Raw genomic sequence first — 25,907 nt, forward strand, 5'->3', positions numbered from 1 at the left:
CCCGTGGAACTTTTTAATTTTTTGGGATAAAACATGTCTTCTATTCTTCTTCGAAATGCAAGCTATCTCTGTATCGAATTGCGTCAAGATCCATTCAGTGGTTGAGCCGTAAAAAAGTAACAGACAGACAGACAGTAGTAGGCAGTGTGGATGATTGATAAAGGATAAGTTTATCATTTGGTTAACAGATGTGTGAAGGTTGACACTACGCAGGATCTAATGCTGAAATCTGTAGAGCGCGCTTAGACTTTGCTCAGACTTAAGACACTGTTAAAACGAGACAGCGCTATATCGCTTACATAAATCTGTCTCTTTTTAACTAACACTTAAGTCTGAGCAACGTCAAAGTACGCTCTATAGATTTCAGCCTTAGAGCAGGGAACAGTTTCAATAAAAACTAAAAATAGTTATTCGGTTTTGGTGAGATATCAAATAAAATTAGTGCAAGCAATATTTTTCGTGCAATTAGTCTAGGGTTCTAAAATTAACGTAATATAAGTCCCACAAATTGCAAATGCGCGTAGCCGCCATTTTAGTGACGTCAGCACTAGACTGAAGTTTCGAGCTGATGGTATATTTTTATTTCGGCTGACGTCAAAATTACGTCATATCGATGTTAATGAGACATGGTTCCAGCGCAATATAAATTTGCGGGACTGTATACACTACTCATGCATTAAAAAATAAAATTATAGGTTTTTGTGTGTTGTAGCTTTGCTTTCTAATGTATTATTTTATTGTAAATATATTCTATTGATGTTTTTGATAAAATTTGAGAGGTTTTTCTAAATTTCTTACAAGTTATTGGGGTTTTATCCAGAAACCCCTTCCAGGTTAACCTGCTTCCATCTTAGACTGCATTGTCACCAGTGGCGTGCACAGTGTTTGAAGCCAGGGTAGGCATTAGTTAGGTAGGAACCTGTTTACTGGCAGGTCATAATGAAAAATATGCATTGAGCTATTACAACTGGAGTAAGCAGTGCATTTATGCCTCTATGACCTGCACGCCACTGATTGTCACTTACCACCACATGAGATTGCAGACAAGGGTTAACTTGTATCTTTAAAAAAATCTTTCAGTAGCAACACAGAGTTGGGAAGTTGGCAGTGTTACAGAACTGGAACTCAGACAGCAAGTAAAGCTGTTCATGTAACTTTGGTCGTGTCGGATTGCTGTCCCATTGAAGTATCATGAGCTGATGAGGAGATCCGTAGGAGAACTAAGTAACCGACATAGCTCAACGGGTTGCGAAGCTGAAGTGGCAATGGGCAGGGCACATAGTTCGTACAACCGATAGACGTTGGGGTCTCAAGGTGCTGAAATGGCGACCTCGCACCAGAAGACGCAGCGTTGAAAGATCCCCCACTAGGTGGACGGACGACATCATACGAGTCGCAGGGAGATTCAGGCGGCGCAAGACCGTGGCGTCTGGAAGTCCCTACAAGAAACCTATGTCCAGCAGTGGACGTCTTTTTTTTTTTAAAAGAATATTAGCCATCTTAAATGACTAATATTCCCCTTTCTTCTCCAACTAAGCGTCAAGCTTGTGTTAGGAGTAGGTACGACAATAGTGCAACGGGCGGGGTTTGAACCGTCGACCTTTTGGTTTTCAGTTCACTCCTTTACCCGTTGAGCTATTGAGGCTCTGTTGGTTGATGATGATGATGAATATGATGTGGTGTACAAGTTGTCGTCACCTGATCTTGATGGGCTGCCTCAGCGACAGCTCTGAGCCGCTGGTGGAGGAGGCGGGCGATTGGGTGGCGGGTAGAAGCCGCGGGGCACGCGGTGTGCGCGGCGTGCGGGGGGAGCGGCCGCGGGCAAACTCCAGCCGGTAGTTGTCTGAGCGGGGGCTGCCGCTGAAGGCTGACCCTTCTATTGCTGAGGGGGAAACAGACACTTTTTAGCAACTAGATCATTATACAAACAAATTAAAAAAAAATCATAATAGGCAAACGCTTGACCACAATCACACCTGATGAAAACTGATGTTAAGATGGGACGCGTTTACCTAAAGGTTTGCCTAAAGTAGAGTACGAACACATTTTTACTTTAATTAGCCTTCGTAAATATAGCAAAAATAGGCTACTTGACTCATATCTAATTTCGTTCAATAAATGATTATTTATTATAGTATTTTGCTTAAGACAACGAAATATATCAATAACAATTATTAAAAACGCAGGATGGATATATAAATCCAATTTAAAAAAATACAATTTTTATTTTTATTTGAAACGCAGAAAACGCTGTCAGCCATGATGTGACGTCTTTAAATATGTAAACAAAGAAATGTCATCCCTATGTCACGCGTGGACTAACGTAGTATCCATATATATAAAATTTAAAGTCCGTAAAAGTTTGTCAGGACTTTAAATTATCTACTTTTTTTACATTCTCGGATGATACAATAACGATAATTACTATATTTTTCATGTAAACTAGTATAGAAGTCATGTTTATTAAACTTTGGGAGGTTATGCTGTTGTTTACAAATGCATGACGTCAGAGCACAGATAATCTATCGGCCAAATATGGCCGACAGTGTTTTCACCTGTCTATGAAAAATATATTTTTAAATTAAAGTTTTACGGTTTTTAGGGCGCAAAAAAATATAGTGTTAATTTTTTTGATCTAATAGGACAAATATTAACCATTTAAGACCTAGGTACTTAAAAAAAGTGTCAACTAGCCTATTGTTTTCTTTTCAATATCTTCAACCATTTTAATTCAACACAGTTCATTCTACAATCACATACTTTATACACTGTTATAGTGCACTATGCGCATTTCCGATGCCAGCGTGACATAGAGACACAGATTTCCCGCCATAGTTAGCGAGGCAAGGTCGCCGCACGTCATGGGAGCGCCTAATGGACGCGCTTCCGGTGGCGCATCGTTTATATTCACTTGTTGTAATGTAACCTGCTATAACACGTCTCACAGATCGTTTGTTATTATTAGTTACACTAGCTTGATGCAAAAGAGTTCCCACAGGATTTTTAAAAACCTAAATCCACGCGAACGAAGTTGCGAGCATCATGTAAGAATAATAATGTAAAAGAAACTCAATTAAGTCTTGCTGAGAATGAAACTGGTGATCTGTCGTCTACTACTGAGGTTTAGACGGGAATGAATAGCTCTCGCCTTCCAAAGAACTTGGGGACTTTTAAATTGGTTCCAAATTCGAAATTCATATTGTAGTGTTTATATTGACATCCTACCGTTGTAGTTGTTGTGCACGGACATGGGCATGCGTGCGCACGCAGGGGGGTGCGCGTGCGCGAGCGCGGCCTGCACGGCCCAGTCGCGGTACACGCGCGCGCCGCTCTCCGTGCGCCACTCCGATAGCTCCACGCTGCGGATCTGTACAAATATCACACCTGACAGATTGAGATAGCAATCGCGGATTGAGGCGGGTGGATGCCCCGCACACCCGCACGTCACCCGCGCTCGCCCGCACTGTTATTAAACTAAACGAAACGAAATGAAACGAAATGAAACGAAATGAAACTAAACTAAATTAAACGAAACGAAACGAAACTTATCTAAACTAAACTAAATTCAATTAAATTAAAAGAAAATATTTTGATTTTATAGGCTAGAGATTGTGTTATCAACACTTACCGGTGTAGTGCTCTTGCTCCTGCCGCTAGCTTCAGACGAGGTGTTGCTGTGCCTCTGCCGCGTCTCCCGCGACCTCTCCGCCGTCGGCGACTCGCGGCACGACCCGTCGGGCTCATCTCTAGTCTACACAATACACGAAAATAAATGATGTAGTTTTGGTATGGAAATGTATGCAAGAGTGGAACCTCGTAAAACCATACCATGCTGAGAATAGGAAGGCATGGAAAATTATTGCAGCAGCCCTAAGTTCTACGGGTCTATACTTTTCATCATCAACAACCTATCACCGGCTCACTACAGACGGGTCTCTTCTCAGAAAGAGAATGGTTTGCTATGGGTATCCAGAGCTGATTGGTAGGTGGAGAACTTTCAGACTGTTCTCCTTCTTTGATATTCCATAAGCTATACCTGACATGTGGGGTTTCATGAAGCCGACAATTTTTTTAATCAAAAATACCGCTGATATCCAAAACGAAATTTCCTAAACGAACATAAATTTTAAAAGGATTCTTTCGCATTACTCATGGATGCGCTTCACATACAGCAATCATCGGTAAACACCGCAGATGGCTTGCCTGCCAATCGGAACGCTCCAAAGCGTTGGCAAGCACACCCGTCCACACGCTTGCTGCTTGCCGTTTGTCACAAGCATTTGGCAGCTCCATTAGGAGGTACAACCCTCCACCTCCCATGGCCCCACTAACCTCTTGGTTATATGGGCCGAATCGCGGGAGGGCGCCCGTTTGGACTTGCTCTTGGCGTTTTCCCGGGGCGCCTTCTTGACTCCCTACAAATTATTTTGTCTCTTCCTTGTCCCTTATGGCCCCCTTGGGGGCTAGACGTCCCTAGCACAGTTGAGATCCCCGCTGCTGCTCCTCCGTGATGCCGGCCTGGCACGCTCCGAGCTGCTTCGCCATTAGGAGGTACAGGGAAAATAAAATGATAGTAACTAAACTAGTGACCTTATTGTGATGGTTCACGGGCGGCATGCTGCTGGCTCCGCTGCTCACGAGTCGCAACTGCTGTCGGATGCTCGCCTTCTCCCTCGCACGCTTCCTCTGGAACTCCTCCTCCACTCTGTAGAGGATAAACAGGTGTAATGTCATTAACCACGATACCAACTTTTTAACCGCCATTAAAACGGTATTTGACAACTAGTCAAATCAGTAACAAACGTCAAAACGCGCACTTAGTATGCGATATTCTATGAAATACTGGAATGTAACGTCACATCATAATGACGTACTTTTTTAGTTTAGTCGATAATTTAAAATAGTTATTACACTTAAAACTAACAAAGAACGTGGATTTTACGTATTTTGGAAGACCCTTTATTCACTCACTACAGAGCACAGATCTCCTCTCAGAATGAGAAGGGGTTTGGCCAAGTGCGGATTGGCAAACTTCACACACCTTTGAGAACATTATGGAGAACTCTCGTTTCTCAGGCATGCAGGTTTACTCACGATGTTTTCCTTCACCGTTAAAGCAAGTGATATTTAATTACTTAAAACGCACATAACTCCGAAAAGTTAGAGGTGCGTGTACGGGATCGAACCCCCGACCTCCGATTAGAAGGCGGACGTCCTAACCACTAGGCTATCACAGTTTTTTCAGATCGGGACAGCTTCTCTGTTATTTTTTACCTTTCCAGTTCCACTGCAAGATAGACCTACTAAATTCTCAATCAAGTTCTCTCTTACCTCCGCATGGCCTCCAGCTCGGTTCTTCTCTGTTGCTCCTTCAGATCCGCCTCCCGGGACAGCTTCTCCGCAATCTTCCGCCTCTCCAGCTGTCGTACTGTTGACTGGAAGGTAAACCGCTTGCCTCTACCCGCGTTTGAGTTACGCTGAAATAAAACGAAAATACTAGGTTAGTTGCGTTTAGTCAACATTTTGGCAGGGAATTAATGAACGTCTCCGTAGCGATGCAAAATTGAAGAGGCTTATTGATATCTCTCCGGTCATGTCGGGAGTTCGTCCCATCTGATTATGGGAGTCACGACGGAAATAAAGAATGCACATGACGTGTTTGCCAGGGCCAGAACCTATCGTACCAATATCCTATGAACTAACACACTCAAAGAACATTTCTACACGGCATCGTGCCGGAACGCTAAATCGCTTGGCGGCACGGCTTTGCCGGTAGGGTGGTAACTAGCCACGGCCGATGCCTCCCACTAGACCAGACGAGATTTAGAACTTATAAAATTCCAAACCCTTGCCGGGAATCGAGTCCACCCACTAATAAGACAGCCCTTAGGACTGCGCCAGGGAGGTCGTCAAAACTACTAATGTACTAAACACCAAATTAATTTACCATGACTCCACAAACCAGGGACGAACATAAAAATTGTAGACGTGACCTGAATTGTCAGACCTAAATCGCTCTGTAATTATGTGGTTTCGAAAGTAAAAGGCGTTTTTAGCATTTCTTTTGTCAGTGCGGTGACCGCACATTTAGTTTGTAGTGAAGTTTTCGGAGCGTGCGAACCGGGAGGCGGAGATGAAGGGATAATGATCGTATCTTAGTTCTTGACTTAGATTCATTGAGCTGCATTGTAATATGGGACTTTGAAAGTAGTTTCGATAACTGCAAAGTGTCGCTACTAGATGGCATTAACAGTCGCTTCAGTGCTGCGAGAAAATATATATTGTCACTGGCAGCAAGCGAACCGTGGCAGCGTCAGGCGTGATCCCAGTAGCCCTACCGCGGTTGTTTGACAGCTACAATGTCACGATCGCAATCATCTCTGATTGGTTAATGCTCGCTCACTATTGGCTACAATGCATTGTTGCAACAAGAATTGCACAAATTCAGCCAATCAGAACAATTGAGATTGTAATAATGATTGATGCAGGTTTTAGACAATCGCCCTACAGGAGTCGCAGGTACGAATCCTGCCGGTTCCGCAATTTTTGATATGTTTTTTAAAGTTATTTAGATTCAATGATGGTAAAAAGCAGGTAAGTACATGACGATCTTGATAACTTGTGAATAGAAATACCTATTTACAATACGCGGCATAAAATATTGTACATCGACCTTAAGAAAGAGATAGCGGTTTTGTAAAGCATTGTCTTGGATTGGTTAAAGTTTCATGTTCAATATACATAATTACTAGGCCGTTAATTGATGTTTCTATACGTAACTTAATTGAGTTGCGAGGCAAATGCCATAAACATAATAACTTAACGTGCAACGATTATTATTCCGAGTGAGGTCGATTTACGCAAAAAGGATGCGGCGCAGATTAAGATCTTTGCTTTTGCTAAAATTAATGCATAGCTAAACCAATATTAATATTTTATTATATTATTGTTTCTATGAGTAATTTTTTAATTTTTTTAATGTTCAAGCATTTTTATTATGATTAACAAATAAACTATTATAATAGTTTAAACGCTAAAACTATTAATAAACTTAAATCTAAAAAAAACAAGTAATTGTAATGAGTAATACAATGAGTAAAATTGATTTTATTTTCATTCTCACATGATGTATGGCCCATGGGGCGCACTTGGCTAGCGTGGTGGACTATCGCATAAACCCTTCTCATAATGTGAGGATACAGCAATAATGCTGAGCACGAGTTAAATTGAGTTTATGAGATACAGCTCGCTGACAGACAGACGGACGGAGAACAATGGGTCATGTTAGAGCCCTCTGCCTTGCAGCAATCAAGTAAGAAAACAAACAAATGGACATAGGAATGCCGAATAAAGGCACAGGAAGCGTGTAGTTTAGTTGAGTTTAGCCGAACGAGATGATAATGATCAGAGGAACATGGCTACATGTCAATTATTGTCACGTGCATCAAGATACACGCGCGCTGTCGTGGCCTGACGACTGCGCGTCCGACTACGGGTGTCGTTTTAGACGGACGACTAGTTGCCGACATCGTACTCTCTATGATGTCGTGAACTAGTCGTCCGAATAAAACGACACCCGTCCGTAAGGCTAAGTCCGCGTGGTATTTCAGGCTGTCCTGAAATACCACGCGGACTTATAAGTATACAAAAATTTGAATGTTTTTATGTGAAATTTTAGCCTGTAAGGAAGACTTGTAAATCTGTATACCTACATGACCGTCAATTCGTTTGAAATTTGTTTCTAGGTAAGTATTATAATCTCGGTAAAGGGTTCAAAAAGCGAGTTTCACAAAAATGTGTCCAAATATTGTGAACTATGACAGAACGAACGATTTTGTAGCTATCGATGTCTTATCGTTGTCGTCAATCGAAAGGGGCACGTAGCGTGCCAATGGATGCGTGCCGAAAAGTTGTAAGCACTTTGAACTCGCCAGGTTCCACGAGAGCCATCATGTCATGCGCATGATCAAACGCAGGCGTTTATTGAGGTTATCGTTACGTTGGCATCCATCTGGGACGGGCCCATTAACTGTTGTACAGGCAGGTAAGGCTGCTATGATGCCAATTCAAGAATTCTTGCCTGAAGTTTGGACTAAGAAAGCAACACGTAATTTGAAAAAAAAAATACAATATTTCGGTAGGTAAGTAGCGACGGGATCATCATCTTCATTATCAACCGAAAGACGTCCACAGCTGGGCATAGGTCTCTTGTAAGGACTTCCACACGCCACAGTCTTGCGTCGCCTGAATCCAGCCGCACCCAGCGACTCGTCTGATGTCGCCCATCCACCTAGTGGGGGTCATCCAACACTGCGTCTTCCGGTGCGAGGTCGCCATTCCAGCACCTTGGGACCCCAACGTCTATCGGTTTTACGAACTATGTGCCCTGCCCATTGCCACTTCAGCTACGCAACCCGTTGAGCTATGTCGGTTACTCTAGATATTTTGATCACGTAGAGAAACTCCAAGCATAGCTCTCTCCATTGCCCGCTGAGTGACTCTGAGCTTTCTTATGAGGCCCATAGTTAGCGACCATGTCTCGAATCCATATGTCATCACTGGCAACACGCACTTTTCGAAGACTTTGGTCCTCAAGCACTGAGATAGAAGACATCTCGAAGCTTCCTGAACGTTGCCCAACCGAGTTGGATTCGGCGGCTGACCTCTTTTTCGAAATTGGACCTACCCAACTGGATTGTGTCCTAGCGACGGAATATCACAAGAAAAAATATCCATTTTCTTGATCTAAAAGGAGACTCTTTATATGCCTACAACACTACAATGCTTACGTACATACTCTTAAATCGATGATTTTTAGGGTTCCGTACCTCAAAAGAAAAAACGGAACCCTTATAGGATCACTTTGTTGTCTGTCTGTTTGTCAAGAAACCTACAGGGTACTTAAATTTGGCAGGTAGGTAGATCTTATAGCTGACATTTGGAGAAAAATCTAAAAAACGTGAATTTAGGGTGATCACACAAAAAAAAAAAAAATTGTGGTCATGAACTAATAATTAGTATTTTCAACTTTCTAAGTGAGATAACTATATCAAGTGGGGTATCATATGAAAGGTCTTCACCTGTACATTCTAAAACAGATTTTTATTTATTTTTATGCATCATAGTTTTTGAATTATCGTGCAAAATGTCGAAAAAATACGACTGTAGTACGGAACCCTCATTGCGCGAGCCTGACTCGCACTTGGCCGGTTTTTTTCATATTTCCCAAGATATATACGGGCCTGCTAGTTTGCGAGTCATACCATTTATTAACGAGTTAGAAATTATGAATAGGTGTAGGTAAATAAAGAAAATTACCACTGTTAAGTATGTCGGATATAAAAAGACTACATACAAGCATATAGGTATTCTGTAATACAAGTAAATTGAAGACGTCTCCAAATTTACATAATTCGCCAAGGTGTCTACAAATATTGCGTGTTTGCCACGTGTCGGGGCAAACAATGTCGAAGGGCGAACAAATACATAAATGTTGGCACACACCTGATTTCTGAAAGCTTGTCTTTCTGTAAAACAATGGGAAAAGGTCCGAAACCATTAGTCAAAGTGTGTTGAGGCGAATCGGGACGGTTCCGGTCATAAATCACTGGGGTGGGCACAAAGATGACATAGTATGTCATATACTGTCTCAACATAATATACTGTAGAGTACGCGACAGGTCAAGATAGCAATCACATCACAGGTCAAGAAAGCAAAAAAAAAAAAAAAAAAACGGTGAGCGCACCAGTGCATACAATGATCCCTCGCCTAATAAATATTTTAGATAACAAAATTAGAAATGAACCAACTAGATTTAATTTAAAATATAAGCTAAAATCCTATAATATTAACAAATTGTAATGATCCCCATTTTTGTATAAAATGTAATGTAATAAGTGTTTCTAAAAATAATGTAAATTGTCAAAAAAAAAGCACTATTATTATGTATTAAGAAGTAGACGGAATGAAACACTTTTTAAACCTTTGTGGTTTTTTGATGTGTCTAAATTGGATTTGTTAAACATTCTTTATGTTGGTAATTAAAAATAAAAAAATCGGGGAGGGAACGCCCCGCACACTCGTACAGCCTCCGCACTAACTCGGTGCGGGCAAGCGCGGCTGACGAGCGGGTGTGCAGGGCGTCCCCCCGCCTCATACCCCGATTGCCATTTCGACCTGTCGCGTTCTAACCCTACATTCATCAATAGGCTGGGCATAAATAAATAAATAATAAATAAATAAATTTTTTTTATTCATGTAAACTTTTTACAAGTGTTTATGAATAGTCAGGTAGTTTTAATTTACCACTGGTTCGGAACGCCGTTCCCACCGAGAAGAACCAGCAAGAAACTCGGCGGTTGCTCTTTTTACTTTTTTTAATTTACAATGTTATTATACCGTACTATACAAGCCATTGCAGCCCCGTGCATTGCTGGAGCGAGTCAAATCCAAGCTTTTTTATCGTTTACATAGTCTGCGACTGTATAATATGCTTTTTTTAGGAGCATACTTTTAACACATTTTTTAAACTTGTGTAAAGGCAAGTCTAAAATTGCTTGTGGAATTTTATTATAAAATATAACACTCATTCCCACAAATGACTTTCGCACCTTCCAGAGGCGGAGCGCAGGAGTAGCTAGCTTATTTTTGTTTCTAGTTTGCCTATCATGGAGATCACTGTTTTTTTTTGTAACTGTGAATGTTTTGTCGTACAAAAATTATATTATTGTAAATATATTGGGAAGCTACTGTAAGAATACCTATTTCCTTAAATATCTCTCGTAGGGAATCGCGCGGTTTTAAATTATAAATTGCACGTATTGCCCTTTTTTTGTAATACGAATATTTTCCCAATATCTGCCGTACTTTTTAAATTCATTTTCCCTTTCTGTACGAAAAGGGACATAGCCGATGTTAAACGTGGTTAGGTACCTACAGTACGCGGCAGAAAGTAATGTACATCGACCTTTAGAAGGAGATAGCAGATTTGTAGAGCGTTGTCTCTGTCGTTGAGACCGACAAAACGTCATAATATAGGTATGCGTGACAGAGACAACGCTCTACAAAGCCGAAATATCATGGCCAATGTACATTGGTTTCTTTCAGACAGACACTTCAATTTTATTTATTACTGTAGATATAGAAGTATAGATTAGTTCCTAGGTAGTTATTATTTGTAAATAACAAATCTTTTACAAGTTCCTTTGTATCGCCAAAGGTCTGCATGTTCATAAATTGATTGTTAATAACAATGAATTACTCAAAAATATAATATCCGGTAAAGCGTATCATAACAAATGATTTGCCAAGCCTAACCTCAATTCTCTATTTCCATTGCTATTCAAAAATTCTCGCACGAAAGGTTACAAAAGTAACGCAATACAGTCTAATTAAGTAGAAATATGACAGGCATTATTATTGAAATGTTCTTAATGTATTAAAGACGTAATGCGTGACGCGAAACACCTATTTATGAGTTAAAGTGGAACGTGAAAGCCATACGTAATATAAAACAATGGGAGATATAATACTACTTATGAATTAATTACCAACCTAATGCGCAGACGAAAAAGTAACTTTTTTTTCAAAAAAATCTATGTGAATTGGGATCTTACCACATTAATTAATTTATAATTTTATCACTAACTGTGCTTTTGCGATTCGAAATCTTGAATAGAGAATATGCGTCGTAAAGTCAATCCATATAGTACGTAAACGGCCGAAAGTAATGTACATCGACCTTTAGAAAGGAGATAGCAGATTTGTAGAGCACTGTCCCTATAGTTGAGGAGACCGACAAAACGTCATATAGGTATGAGTGACAGAGACAACGCTCTGCATAGTCGAAATGTTATTCTAAAGGCTGATGTACATTACTTTCGGCCGCGTACTGCAGTAATACGTGAAAGTGTATCTGTCCGTTACCTTTTCACTAGCCATCGTATTAACTTTGGTAGAGAGAGAACCTGGAAACGGATATAGACTACTTTTTATCCCGGAAAATCAAGGAATTCGTGGAGTTCCCGCGAATTAATAATAAATCCACGTAAACTAAGTCGCGGGCAGGATTTGGTTATTGTATAAGCAGATAATGTGCGATATAGTAATAACTAGCGACCCGCCCCGGCTTCGCATGCGGCAACGCAGATACTAATGTGGTGTCATTGAGGTGTATTTGCCTCGGAAACTCTCAAATGAGAGGATTTTTTTCCGACCTAATTCACATTACTTCAATTTCTCTAGGGATCTCTAATTTTTTGAGAATTAAACTAAAGCTATAAACCTTCCTCTTGAATCACTCTATCTATTGGTGAAAACCGCATTAAAATCTGTTGCGTAGTTTAAAAGATCTACGCGTTCATACATACATACTTACATACAGACGCGGGAAGCGAATTTATTTTATACTATGTAGAGATTTGATATTATGTAAGGTTAATAATTGACTGTCAATTTTTCACGATTTATCTTGCTGATAGATAGTTGACAATAACACAATTTTTCTTTTTTTTTTTTAATACAATAAAACTTAAAGCTAGCCTTATCTAATTACTATATAAATCATGACCGCGTGGAATGGTGCCAAGAATACTGGCTGCATTTCCGCGCTGGACAGCCAGGCTGATCCGCTGCGCAAAAAATGAGCCAGCCCTTCTGTCACCAGTTGATTTTTCTTTACGTAATTTGTGGTAAAACAAATTGAAAATATTACCTAAAGAAGCCAACATGTTTGTATGTACTCAGTCTGTTTTAAATAGTTTTGAAACGGTGTCGTTCAAACAGTGCACATACAGAGGGGGATTCCAACATCAATGGCACATACATAGTTGTATGTCTACGGCGACATGCAACTACAAGTAGGTACTACTTAACTTGTCTGTTTTTTAGGGTTCCGTACCTCAAAAGGAAAAACGGAACCCTTATAGGATCACTTTGTTGTCTGTCTGTCTGTCAAGAAACCTACAGGGTACTTCCCGTTGACCTAGAATCATGAAATTTGGCAGGAAGGTGGGTCTTATAGCTGGCATTAGGAGAAAAATCTGAAAACCGTGAATTTGTGGTTACATCACACAAAAAAAATTAATTTGTGGTCATAAACTAATAATTAGTATTGTCAATTTTCGAAGTAAGGTAACTATATCAAGTGGGGTATCATATGAAAGGTCTTCACCTTTATATTCTAAAACAGATTTTTATTTATTTTTATGCATCATAGTTTTTGAATTATCGTGCAAAATGTCGAAAAAATACGATTGAATTACGGAACCCTCGTTGCGCGAGCCTAACTCGCAATTGGCTGCTTTTTTTATATTGTTTTTATACAGATACAACCTACAGATACTTTGACTGCAATCTCACCTGGTGGTAAGTGATGATGCAATTTAAGAGGCTAACCTGGAAGGGGTATGCTAGTTTTATGAAACCCATACCCCTTTGGTTCCTACACGTCATCGTACCGGTATGATGGCGGACAAGACTTTTGTTTCATTTGCACACCATTTATATTATTAAACCATGGATCGATTCGATGTATATTTGACCTTTTAACCCTTTAAGGAAATGCATTCCATTTTCCGGAAAAACAACGACAATGCGAATCATGTATTATGAAAGCTTCAATATAAATTGGAAATACAGGCTATTACATCAAAAGTTTATTGAAATCAATCCTTTATGCCACGTCATGCATGTACGAATATACCTACCTATTGATATAAGCCCCGCAAATTGCTAATGCGCCATGCCATTTTAGTGACATCAACACTAGACTGAAGTTTCGAGCTGATGGTATATTTTTACTTAAATTTTTTTTTTTAAATGAAAATATTACAATAAAACTTAAAGCTAGCCTTATCTAATTACTATACAAATCATGCTCGCGTGGAATGGTGCTAAGAATACTGGCTGCATTTCCGCGCTGGACAGCCAGGCTGATCCGTTGCGCAAAAAATGAGCCAGCCCTTCTGTCACCAGATGAGGCAGTTAATCGCGATGAAGTAGCTCGTATTTTTTTTTATCCACGGCAAACGGCACGAAAATGTAACTCTCATTATTTTTTTACTTAAATATACTTTTTATAATATATTATTTACTTAAATATACGTCAAATGACCTCATTTCTATGGTAATGAGACATGGTTCCAACGCAATGGCAATTTGCGGGACTTATACCTATTGATATAACAAAGATGGAATGCTACCGAATGTTTCTATTGAACAATAAAGTTAGTACCTACATAAAGTTACGGACATCAAGTCATTGTTATATACTGCTCTACATAATGTAATGGTGACGTTGTTTTGCATTCAATATTACATGGAAATACCATCAGTACCCTTATCATAAATGCGAAAGTGTGTTTGTTTGTTGGTTTATTGGTTTATTGGTTTGTTGGTTTGTTGGTTTGTTGGTTTGTTGGTTTGTCCTTCAATCACGTCGCAACGGTGCAACGGATTGACGTGATTTTTTGCATGGGTATAGATAAAGACCTGCAGAGTGACATAGGCTACTTTTTATCCCGAAAAATAAAAAAGTTCCCACGGGATTTTTAAAAAACCTAATTCCACGCAGACGAAGTCGCGGGCATCAGCTAGTGTAGAATATATGGTTTCGACGAGATCACCGATCTGCGATCGTCCTAATATTCTGTGGTCCTACTAATAGTTACTACTAGTTTAGAGCAGCGGTCTAAGTTTAGAGCAGCGGTCTAAGTTTAGAGCAGCGGTCTAAGTTTAGAGCAGCGGTCTAAGTTTAGAGCAGCGGTCTAAGTTTAGAGCAGCGGTCTAAGTTTAGAGCAGCGGTCTAAGTTTAGAGCAGCGGTCTAAGTTTAGAGCAGCGGTCTAAGTTTAGAGCAGCGGTCTAAGTTTAGAGCAGCGGTCTAAGTTTAGAGCAGCGGTCTAAGTTTAGAGCAGCGGTCTAAGTTTAGAGCAGCGGTCTAAGTTTAGAGCAGCGGTCTAAGTTTAGAGCAGCGGTCTAAGTTTTTAGAAATGTCATGCCGTACAAATTTATTTTTCAATGAAAGACAAAAAACTGTGATAGCCTAGTGTTCCTTCAGGGAGTTCCTTTTCCACTCCTAACTTTTCGGAGTTATGTGCGTTTTAAGTACCAAAATTAAATATCACTTGCTTTTACGATGAAGGAAAACATCGTGAGGAAACCTGCGTGCCTGAGAGTTCTCCACAATGTTCTCATAATGGCTCTTGGCCAGTTGACTATGGCTAAAACCCTCTGAGAGGAGACCCGTGGTCTGTAGTGAGCCGATGATGATCATGATGATAATGATGAAAAACAAAAATTACATTTTTATTTTAAGACGCAGTTCCACTATTAATAGAACTTGCAGAAATAAAATCGGGCATTTAATTTTTTAAAAAACCGGCCAAGTGCGAGTCAGGCTCGCGAAACGAGGGTTCCGTACCACAGTCGTATTTTTTCGACATTTTGCACGATAATTCAAAAACTATGATGCATAAAAATATATAAAAAATCTGTTTTAGAATGCACAGGTGAAGCCCTTTCATATGATACCCCACTTGATATAGTTATCTTACTTCGAAAATTGAAAATACTAAATATTAGTTCATGATCAATTTTTTTTTGTATTTATGTAACCACTAATTCACGACTTTCAGATTTTTCCCCTAATGTCTGCTGTAAAACCTACCTACCTGCCAAATTTCATGATTCTAGGTCAACGGGAAGTACCCTGTAGGTTTCTGGACAGACAGACAGACAACAAGGTGAGCCTATAAGGGTTCCTTTTTTCCTCTTGAGGTACGGAACCCTAAAAATTACATTTTCATTTCAAGACGCAGTCCCACTATTAATAGAACTTACCGAAATAAAATATGGCATTAATTTTTAAAAAAATATTCTCTAGCGAGTAAACCCGTACAGCCCGTTATTCAAACACTTCGGTGCGAGTTAGGCGTTATTTGGAGCAAAGCAACAGACAAACAGACAGTTTGTACAGGTGCAAGAGTCGATAGTAAACACATTACACGGCCTAATGAATGCCTGATCACATTCCTTGGAACCATTTTAACAAAAGACGAACATACATATTATTACCTATTATAGTATGTATATTCATGAGACTAGCTGACCCGGCGAACTTCGTACCGCCTAACAGTCGATTCTTTAAATTTTTTTTAATACTTAAAACTTTTCTCTCCGTAAGAACCATCCTCGTACTTCAAGGATTATTATAAAAAAAGAATAAGCGAAATCGGTTCAGTTGTTCTCGAGATTTGCAATCAGCAACACATTCAGCGATTCATTTTTACTTATATAAAGAAAGATTACCAACATTTCTTCAAAAAAGTTTGATTTCTTTTATTTCTAATCTCTATGCAAATTGGCCGCCCCCGTGACCGAAATTTTATCATAATATGATGTTTTGGTATTTGTTATTATAATTTAAACAGATAGTTGAGTCTGTAACAGACTCCTTAACCTGAGACTGAGATCATAACAAGTGGCAGCCCGCGACGGTAACTGTAGTGGTAGTTATTGTGGTAACCACTCTAATTAGTTGTAATTTGTCGTATCTATCTCGTCATGTTGTCGCTAACGGTGGGTAAGATAAGGCAACAATACCTAAACATTAAAATAAAATAATTTACCTGCCGGATAAGTATAAAAATATTCTGGCGCTGATAATTTTGGGACCCAAAGTTGGAAGGTTAGCCACCAGGTAGAATCCTATATTAGTTGTATTTTATGACACGATAAACCGAATATAATATTAGCTTGTCTAAATATATAAAAGGAAAAGGTGACTGATTGATCTATCGACGCACAGCTCAAATTACTGGTCGAATCGGGCTGGAATTTGGCACGCAGATAGCTATTATGACGTAGCCATCCGCTAGGAAAGGATTTTTCAAAATTCAACCCCTAAAGGGTAAAATAGGAGTTTGAAATTTGTGTAGTCTAAGTAAGCTAGTAACATAAGTAGAATTAATGACACGTAACTCTATCACTAAAACATAAATATCATAATAAATTATCAGCTTAGAGCTGGCATTATTGAAATCGAAAGTGTGATCTGTATGCAAATTATTTTAGCTATAGACATTTCGTATTGGGTATTTATTTATTATACCCAATGAAAAAATATCTCGATTATAAAGATCTAAATATAAAACTTTTGCGTTACTAATAAACACAAAAAGATTAGAAACAATAACTCTTGTCTCTTTGCAGACTAACTCGTGACTAAAATATGTATTAGTCTTGATTTTATTAAAATCATCATCATCATGATCAACCTATAGCACTACTAAGCGGAGGTCATAGTCTGCCACGGTGGGCTAGCCCTGTACAGATTGGCAGATTTCAATGGAGAACCCTCCGCCATTCAGGTTTCCTCACGACGTTTTCCTTTACAGCAAAGCTATATTTCGTTAGTACTTAAGTTTGAGGTAGGCGCGTGCTCGGGTCCAAACCCCCGACCTCAAAAATAGAAGGCAGACATCTTGACTACTAGACTATCACCGCGTTTTATTAAGATATTTCTTAAAGTTTATGTTTGACCAACAGGTTAGAGGTTAAACATTATCGATTAAATTCTTACTTTTTACGTAAGGTTAGCCTTATGAATAAATAATGATCTTGCAAATGTGAACAACTTCATTTTTGATAAGTTATGGAAAACTAGTAAGCATTTTATAGGTAACTAGCTGCTCAGGCGAACTTCGTACCGCCTCAGTCGATTAAATTTTTTAAATTTTTCTCTCCGTAAGAACCATCCCCGTACTTCAAGGAATATTATGAAAAAAGAATTAGCGAAATCGGTTCAGCTGTTCTCGAGATTTGCAATGAGCAACACATTTAGCGATTCATTTTTATATAATATAGAGATAAAGATAACTATAATAAGTTACCTACATACGTTTCAACCGCTTTCATTGAATGTTTTTCTCCTCTTGTAAAGTTTTATATATTTTGGCTGTCCAATGCGGAAATGCAGCCTGTAATCTTGGCACCATTGCTGATCCGTTGCTCCGTTGCGACGTGATTGAAGGAGAAAACAACAAACCAATACACCAACAAACAAACACACTTTCGCATTTATAATAGGGGTAGTGATTAGATATCTATGATTGAATTTAGAAAAATGTAATTCCATAACAATAGTAGGTAAAGAGAAAAGCATGACAGACATACGAAATCACAGCGATTATTATTATATTACGTTTTACCTGATAATTAGATTAGACTCTGCTTGACTGGTCTCGTGCTGTTGATATTTTCTCTGATGTCATGCTTGTATAGACACCCAGTCGGCGCATTTCGTTAATATAACATCATCTTTTTGATAACATCCATAAAGGACCTACTACGCCATATCTACTATGCCTTAAAGCCTCAATAGTTCAACGTTAAAGTCCGAAAGATCGGTGGTTCAAATCCCACCCGTTGCACTAATGTCGTACTTTCTCCGAGCACAAGCTTAAAAAGTTTCACATTATATCTATTACTAGCGTATGCTCGCGACTTCGTCCGCGTGGACTGCACAAATTTCAAACCCCTATTTCACCCCCTTAGTGGTTGAATTTAAATAACCATATTTTCTTAGCGGATGCCTACGTCATAATAGCTGCATGACAAATTTCAGCCCGATCCGTCCAGTAAGTAGTTTGAGCTGTGCGTTGATAGATCAGTCAGTCAGTCAGTCAGTCAGTCAGTCAGTCACCTTTTCCATTTATATATTTAGATAAGTTTATATTACCTACGCAACTTTATACTATCGATTCTATTAAGAATGCTAATCAATGTAAATTAGGAAACTACCTAGTTATGCATCTTGCTTGTAAGTTGTAACATCTCTACATAACATTAATAAAGTCAGTCTATTGACTCCATTTAGTTAAAAACGCTGCGATAATATCAAAAAAACATTTTTTTTTGACAAATAGGTAACAACCATTTTAATTTTTGAATTTTTATACCTATGCTCGCAACTTCGTCCGCGTGGACTACCTACACAAATTTCAAACCCCTATTTCACCCCCTTAGGGGTTGAATTTTCAAAAATCCTTTTTTAGCGGACGCCTACGTCATAATAGCTATCTGCATGCCAAATTTCAGCCCGATCCGTCCGAGTAGTTTGAGCTTTACGTTGACAGATCAGTCAGTCAGTCAGTCACCTTGTCCTTTTATAATAATATATTGATTGAGATAATTAGATTTATTAATTTCGGCTGTTAGGCAGCTCTATATTAGCTTGTTTTTATTTAAGGTAAGGTTTCGAGGCTTAGATCAGTGTAGATATAATACACAAATATTTATAATCTAAGTAACGCAATTATCACACGCTCTGTAACTTATGTGTTAGTGTGACATCATTTTACATTTACAAGGTCATTGACGACAATTCAATAGGGTATAACAGCATAACGACCTAGACATTAGACTATAGAGCTACGAAAAGCATGAAAATTGATAATTGTAACGTGTTAAATGAATAATACAGTACGCCGCGGAAAATAATGTACATCGGCCTTTACAATGACGTTTCGGCTTTGTAGAGCGTTGTCTCTGTCACTCATACCTGTGTGACGTTTTCAGTTCTCCAATTATACTTCTGATAAATTTTAGCGAAAAAGCTTGGTGCCGCTTCGCTTCGACTCCACGCCAATACGCTTTGAGCTTTAATTGTGATTTCAATCGGTAGGTAACTATGTCCTAACTATGGTTGTATCTACAATACGACAAGGCTCTTTTGACACTTGAATGACATTGACAGGGGGGCGCTGTTGGAGAACAAAGGCGTAGACTATTCAAACAAGAACAAAGGGGACACTTGACGGCAACGTTAGTTCCGATTTTCGCCATGCGCCAAAAGAACCTTGTCGCACTGTATGGTCCTATCTCGTAGACTTGTTATTTAACTTAAGAGCACCAGATCAGGTTTGCGGTTTTATAACTGAAAATATAAACTTGCTTAACAAATTACTTGACATATTTTGATGCGATTATTGTGCATGATAAGGTCACGACAGAAGGCCGCTCACGACATCTGAAGTGTCCTACCGATGAGGATAATTATTATTAAAAGCAATGTTTGTTGAACGTGACAACTGATAATGTAAACTTGTTTGTGATAAATGATAATTAACCGTGATTATGTACGCTATTAGGCATGTGATTATTTCGATTGTCGGCTAATTAAATTAATGATCATTTATAGAAGGTTCTATAAATGTGATCACTGAGATCATTTATATTATGATTTCCCATAAAAATTCTGCTTATAAGACGAGTTAGCTCTTGACTGCGATCTCGTCTGGTGGTAATAGTGATTTTTTTTTATTTTTTTTTATTTGGGACAGTAAACAATTGCATATTAAAAGTTAAAACTAGGTACGACTTAAATCTAACAAAATTGATAAATATGTAATCCACTACACTATCCACAGCTTACTACAAATAACTAGGGCGACACAACATTAACAAACATATACAATACATACATATATATAATAATATAAAAATACAAGCAAACGACTAAACTATACATAAAAATTTAAAAAACTAATCGCGCTAATAAAAATAAAAAAAAGTCTTATTTACAAAATAAGGGAGACATTCAATACAAAAATACATAATCATAACACTGTTGGTGTGATGAATGATGATGCAGTCTAAGATGCTCTGCGCTTGGCTTTAAAGGTGCCTATTTACCCTTGGTGGTCAAATGTGGTGCTGGAGGCGGATGTTACGGATTCTGTGGACTGCCAAGCGCACAAACGTGTCTATCCTTTCGCAACTCGGAATCACTGCTCGACTCTCCTCCATACCAACGACTGCTCTCTTATTTCGGCCACATCATACGGCGGGGGGACGGCAGCTTAGAAAAGCTAATAGTGACGGGCAATACTGAGGGCAAAAGAGCGAGAGGCCGCTCACCAACTGGGTGGTCAGACCAGTCAAAGGGATCCAGCAGTTGTGGATTTTATCACATAGTTAAGATGGCCACCAACAGAAGCCGGTGGAAACAGATATAATCCATTCGAGGGAAGTTTGTCAGGACCATGATCTTCAGCAATGAAGGAACGACCAGAGAGAGCGAGAGAGAGAGAGAGAGATTTACCCTTGATTTGAAAGTGCATAGGTACTTATCTTAGGTAAGTATAAATGGAGGGGAAATGAAATAACTTCGTCCACCTGAATTTAGTTTTTTTTAAAACCCGTGAGAACTATTTGATTATACGGGTTAAAAAGTAGCTTATAGGTATCCTTCCCCAAATGAAATCTATCTCTGTACCAAGTAGATGTTGCCTCCAACTTTATCGACGTTTTTTTTTTAATTACCAACATAAAGAATGTTTAACAAATCCAATTTAGACACAGCTAAAAACCACGAAGGTTTAAAAAGTGTATCATTCCGTCTACTTCTTAATACATAATAACGTGGATTTAGGTATTTAACCCGTGAGAAATTTAGCTTTGCCGGGATAAAAGATTCGAGTGACAGCATTAATTTGTAGGCACTAAGTAAGCTCTACTACTAAAAACTAAACATTACTTGTACTTTCTCTATTAACATTAAAACAAGTAGTATCGTCACTTCCGGCTCATTACGGCGTCACGGACAATAAAGATTGATTCAATGGTCATATAGAGGCTCCATAAAACACCTGCATACCACTAATTAGCTAATTTGTTTTATTTATTAGTGCCTTCTTCTGATATGCCGATTCAACGCTTTACAGAGGCTGTTTAAAAAATCTTAAAGCCTACACATTCGCCTGCTCAGCGGCCAATCTTTTTCTAATTCGGGTTTCTACACGACATGGTACCGGAATGCTAAATAGCTTGGCGGCACAGCCACGGCCGAAGCCTCCCACCAGACCAGACCAGAGAAATTATAAAATTCCAAACCCCTGCCGTGAACTGAACCCGGGACCTCCCACTAACAAGACCACAGCGCTTACTATATATTACTATATATACGCTATATTTTTTTTTAAAGAATATTATCCATGTTAGTCATGACTAATATTCCCCTTTCCCCTCCAACTAAGCGTAAAGCTTGTGCTAGGAGTAGGTACGACAATAGTGCAACGGGTGGGGTTTGAACCGCCGACCTTTTGGAACTCCGTTGAGTTATTGATGATCTCATTGTTCGCTCTTTAGATCTTTACCAGTGTTGAGCTAAGTTAGACTGGGGGCACACGACGCGTTGCGGCGCCGCACCGCAAAGATTTCACTATATCAGCGGGCACACGTGCGGTGCGGCGGCGCCGCAACGTTGTTATGTCGCAGCGGCGCCGTAGCAGCGTTGGACAGTGTCTTTCCTTGTGACGCATAAACAACTGAGCGGTGCCGCTCCGACGTCGCAACGCATTTTCCCCTCCCCGCCTCGTCTCGGTGGTTGCAAGTCCGGTGCGGCGCCGGAGCGCATCGTGTGACATGCCACAGATATTTCTATGTAAGACGACGCAGCGACGCCGCACGCGCCGCCGCAACGCATCGTGTGTCCCCGCTCTTACATAGACCGTAAGTCTACGAGGCTACCACAGGGAAAAAAGTGTGATTATGTCATAAAGTTATAACATTATTGTAATTAGGATGGATACTGTGTTTGCATGTAAATTACTACTCGATGATGACACTCGGTGTTGGTTTGCTTTACACATTTATAATAAGTAGGTACCTAATATGACAACTCCGAGGATTTTTATGACACGAAAATATTCAAAACAGCATTGAAATGTAATATGGTGTTCGTCGCAATGAAAACCATACAAATGATTAATTCGAAAGTGTGTCTGTCTTTTGAGGAAATTTGGTACAGGGATAGCCTGCATCCCGGGGGCGGACATAAGTTAATTCTCTGGGTTCCGTACCTCAAAAGGAAAAACGGAACCCTTATAGGATCACTTTGTTGTGTCTGTAAAGAAACCTACAGGGTACTTCCCGTTGACCTAAAATGATGAAATTTGGCAAATAGGTAGGTCTCATAGCAGACATAAGGGGAAAAATCTGAAACCGTGAATTTTTGGTAACATCACACAAAAAAAAAAATTGTGGTCTTAAACTAATAATTAGTATTATCAATTTTCAAAGTAAGATATCAAGTGGGGTATCATATGAAAGGGCTTCACCTGTACATTCTAAAACAAATTTTTATTTATTTTTATGGATCATAGTTTTTGAATTATCGTGCAAAATGTCGAAAAAATACGACTGTACTGACGCCTGACTCACACTTGGCCGGTTTTTATTCCATAAGGATCTTATATCTATTCTTTACATCCATAAGTAAAAAGTTCATTCAATCAAAAGTTCTCATAGTGGCCAAACTAAAACGGTAAAAGAGTAGACCAACATCTAAATTAAAAGAAATACAAAAAATCTTATGTACGTTAGGTATACACAAAAATTAAACTGACTGACTGACTAGTGACTACAGTACCTATAGCTTGAACCACGGGATCCAGAAACTTGTCATTTTGCGTGTACCTTTCTTAATAGCGTAGACCCCACTCAGAAAAGATTTTCATTAAAAATTCCAAACCCCATTGTTATTGTAACAAATATGACCTACCAAATACAATCAATATGTACCTACATAATAAAATGCATTTGAACTCTATAATTTTCAATGTTAAAACCATAATTTCGCATCCCGAATAAAAAATTACAACCATAGAAAAATGCATCGCTTGCTCATGAAAATGCCAGTGGTCGCCTTTGAGAACATTATTTTGAACTAAGGTTTCCTCACGATGTTTTCCGTCACAGTTAAGGCATAAAATAAAAATAATGTAGATCTTAATAAATAAAAAACACCTAGCTACCATTAAATTGCATCTAAACACTATAATTTTCAATGCTAAACACACGAATTTTCCGCATACCAATAAAAAAGAACAACCTTAGAAAAAATAGACATACCTAATAAATCAGGCACACACTAATATCCCAGAAGTGATGAACGTATGTGATATCGGCATTAAACATTAATTGGAAACACGCGCGGTACAGGTGCGCGCGCGCAACTCTCTGTTACGTGAATGACGTGCTATCGCGCAGAGCACGCGACGGCTGTTGTAGATCTTAATTTCAAAACAATGTTTTGAAGCCCCTAAATAATATTCTTGTATGTGACGAGAGCCGTGATAGCCTAGTGGCTATTTCCTATTATTCGGAAGGTCGGGGTTCGATCTCTTGTTTTAAAGGTAAAGGAAAATATCGTGAGGAAACCTGGATGCCAGAGAGTTCTCCAAAATATTCTTAAATGTGAAATCTGCCAATCCGCACTGGCAGTGTGGTCTGTTGTACTATGGCCTTCACCTTCACCACCACCTATAACTGCTTCTATTCATCATCATCATCGTCAACAGATAGACGTCCACTGCTAGTCATAGATCCCTTGGAGAGACTTCGCCATCCAGTGGTTCCCAGCGACCGTTTGTTGATGTCGTATGTCATCATCATCATCACGATCAACCCATCACCGGCTCACTACAGAGCACGGGTCTCCTCTCAGAGTGAGAAGGGTTTTGGCCATAGTCTACCACGCCGGGCACGTGCGGATTGGTAGACTTCACACACCTTTGAGAACATTATGGAGGACTCTCAGGCATGCAGGTTTCCTCATGCACGATGTTTACCTTCTGATGTTTAATTAATTAAAACGCACATAACTCCGAAAAGTTAGAGGTGCGTGCCCGGGATCGAACCCCCGACCTCCGATTAGAAGGCGGACGTCCTAACCACTAGGCTATCACAGCTAGCCTAGTGGTTAGGATGTCGTATGTACACATATGTACATGTATGCAGTGGCGTGTACAGGGTTTGAAGCCAGGGTGGCATTAGGTACGAACCTGTTTACTGGCAGGTCATAATGAAAAATATGGTCATAATGATAAATAGCTTACAACTGGGGTAAGCAGTGCATTTATGCCTCTATGACCTGCACTCTACTGCATGTCATAGAGGTCTTCTAACTAACCTACATAATATTAATGTAGCTTCGTTAAATTAAAAATAGGACAAACATCTCACAAAAATTTGGAAAATAACAAAAATCGCCCAAGTGCAAGTCGACCTCGCACACGAAGGGTTCCGTACTATCGTACAAGAAACACCACTTTTTATTTATTTGTAATTTTTCGATGGTCATTTTGTAATTTTTATTATTTGTTATTATAGCGGCAGTAGAAATATAAATTCTATTAATTTCAAGTTTTTCAACTTCTACCTATTACGGTTCACGAGATACAGCCCGCTGACAGACAGACGGACGGACGGACAGCGAAGTTTTATTAGTAACTAGCTTATGCTCGCGACTTCGTCCGCGTGGACTTCACAAATTTCAAACCCCTATTTCACCCCCTTAGGGATTGAATTTTCAAAACTCCTTTCTTAGCGGATGCCTACGTCATAATAGCTATCTGCATGCCAAATTTCAGCCCAATCCGTCCAGTAGTTTGAGCTGTGCGTTGATAGATCAGTCAGTCAGTCAGGCAGTCAGTCACCTTTTCATTTTATATATTTAGATTAGGTCCCGTTGTCATCATTCTGAAAATGAAACTTTTTCGGGATTTAAATTTTAAACACAAGTCAACCTTACATTAAAATAGTTGGACTAAAATGAGGAATTTTGAGGAGATACGCATCGCATGCTAAGAGGTGGAGGTATGAGGAAATTCCTCATAACACCGCCCTGACTGGAATATATAATGTAGTTAAATGTTTACGTGCTCCATACGTTAATACGGTAATATGTAGTAATAGACGTAGCTCGTTTTATACGGTAATCATTTATTTGCCTAATTACCTGTTTAAAATTTTAAGTGGCGCCGAGCGATTATTTTGTTGTAAAATAAGTTGTGAAAATTATTAAATATAAAATGTGCAAGTGTTTGTTTGTTGTTTTGTTCTTCA

The 25,907-nt window shown here is 39.2% G+C and overlaps 1 protein-coding gene across 4 annotated transcripts in view; it reads right to left on the reverse strand.

Annotated features, from left to right (window-relative positions):
• LOC117990561 (microtubule-associated protein futsch-like) overlaps positions 1–25,907 on the reverse strand; it is a 165,952-nt gene that overhangs the window by 2,170 nt on the left and 137,875 nt on the right. For all 4 annotated transcript variants that reach the window (XM_069506767.1, XM_069506765.1, XM_069506775.1 and 1 more), the window contains 5 exons: positions 5,332–5,477; positions 4,591–4,705; positions 3,629–3,751; positions 3,226–3,367; positions 1,699–1,882 (listed from right to left, as the gene is read on the reverse strand). In XM_069506767.1, the coding sequence (XP_069362868.1) occupies positions 1,699–1,882; positions 3,226–3,367; positions 3,629–3,751; positions 4,591–4,705; positions 5,332–5,477 (710 nt within the window). The remainder of the gene's footprint in view (positions 1–1,698; positions 1,883–3,225; positions 3,368–3,628; positions 3,752–4,590; positions 4,706–5,331; positions 5,478–25,907) is intronic.

Source organism: Maniola hyperantus, chromosome 2, assembly GCF_902806685.2.
Source record: "Maniola hyperantus chromosome 2, iAphHyp1.2, whole genome shotgun sequence".
Taxonomy (NCBI): Eukaryota; Metazoa; Arthropoda; class Insecta; order Lepidoptera; family Nymphalidae; genus Maniola; species Maniola hyperantus.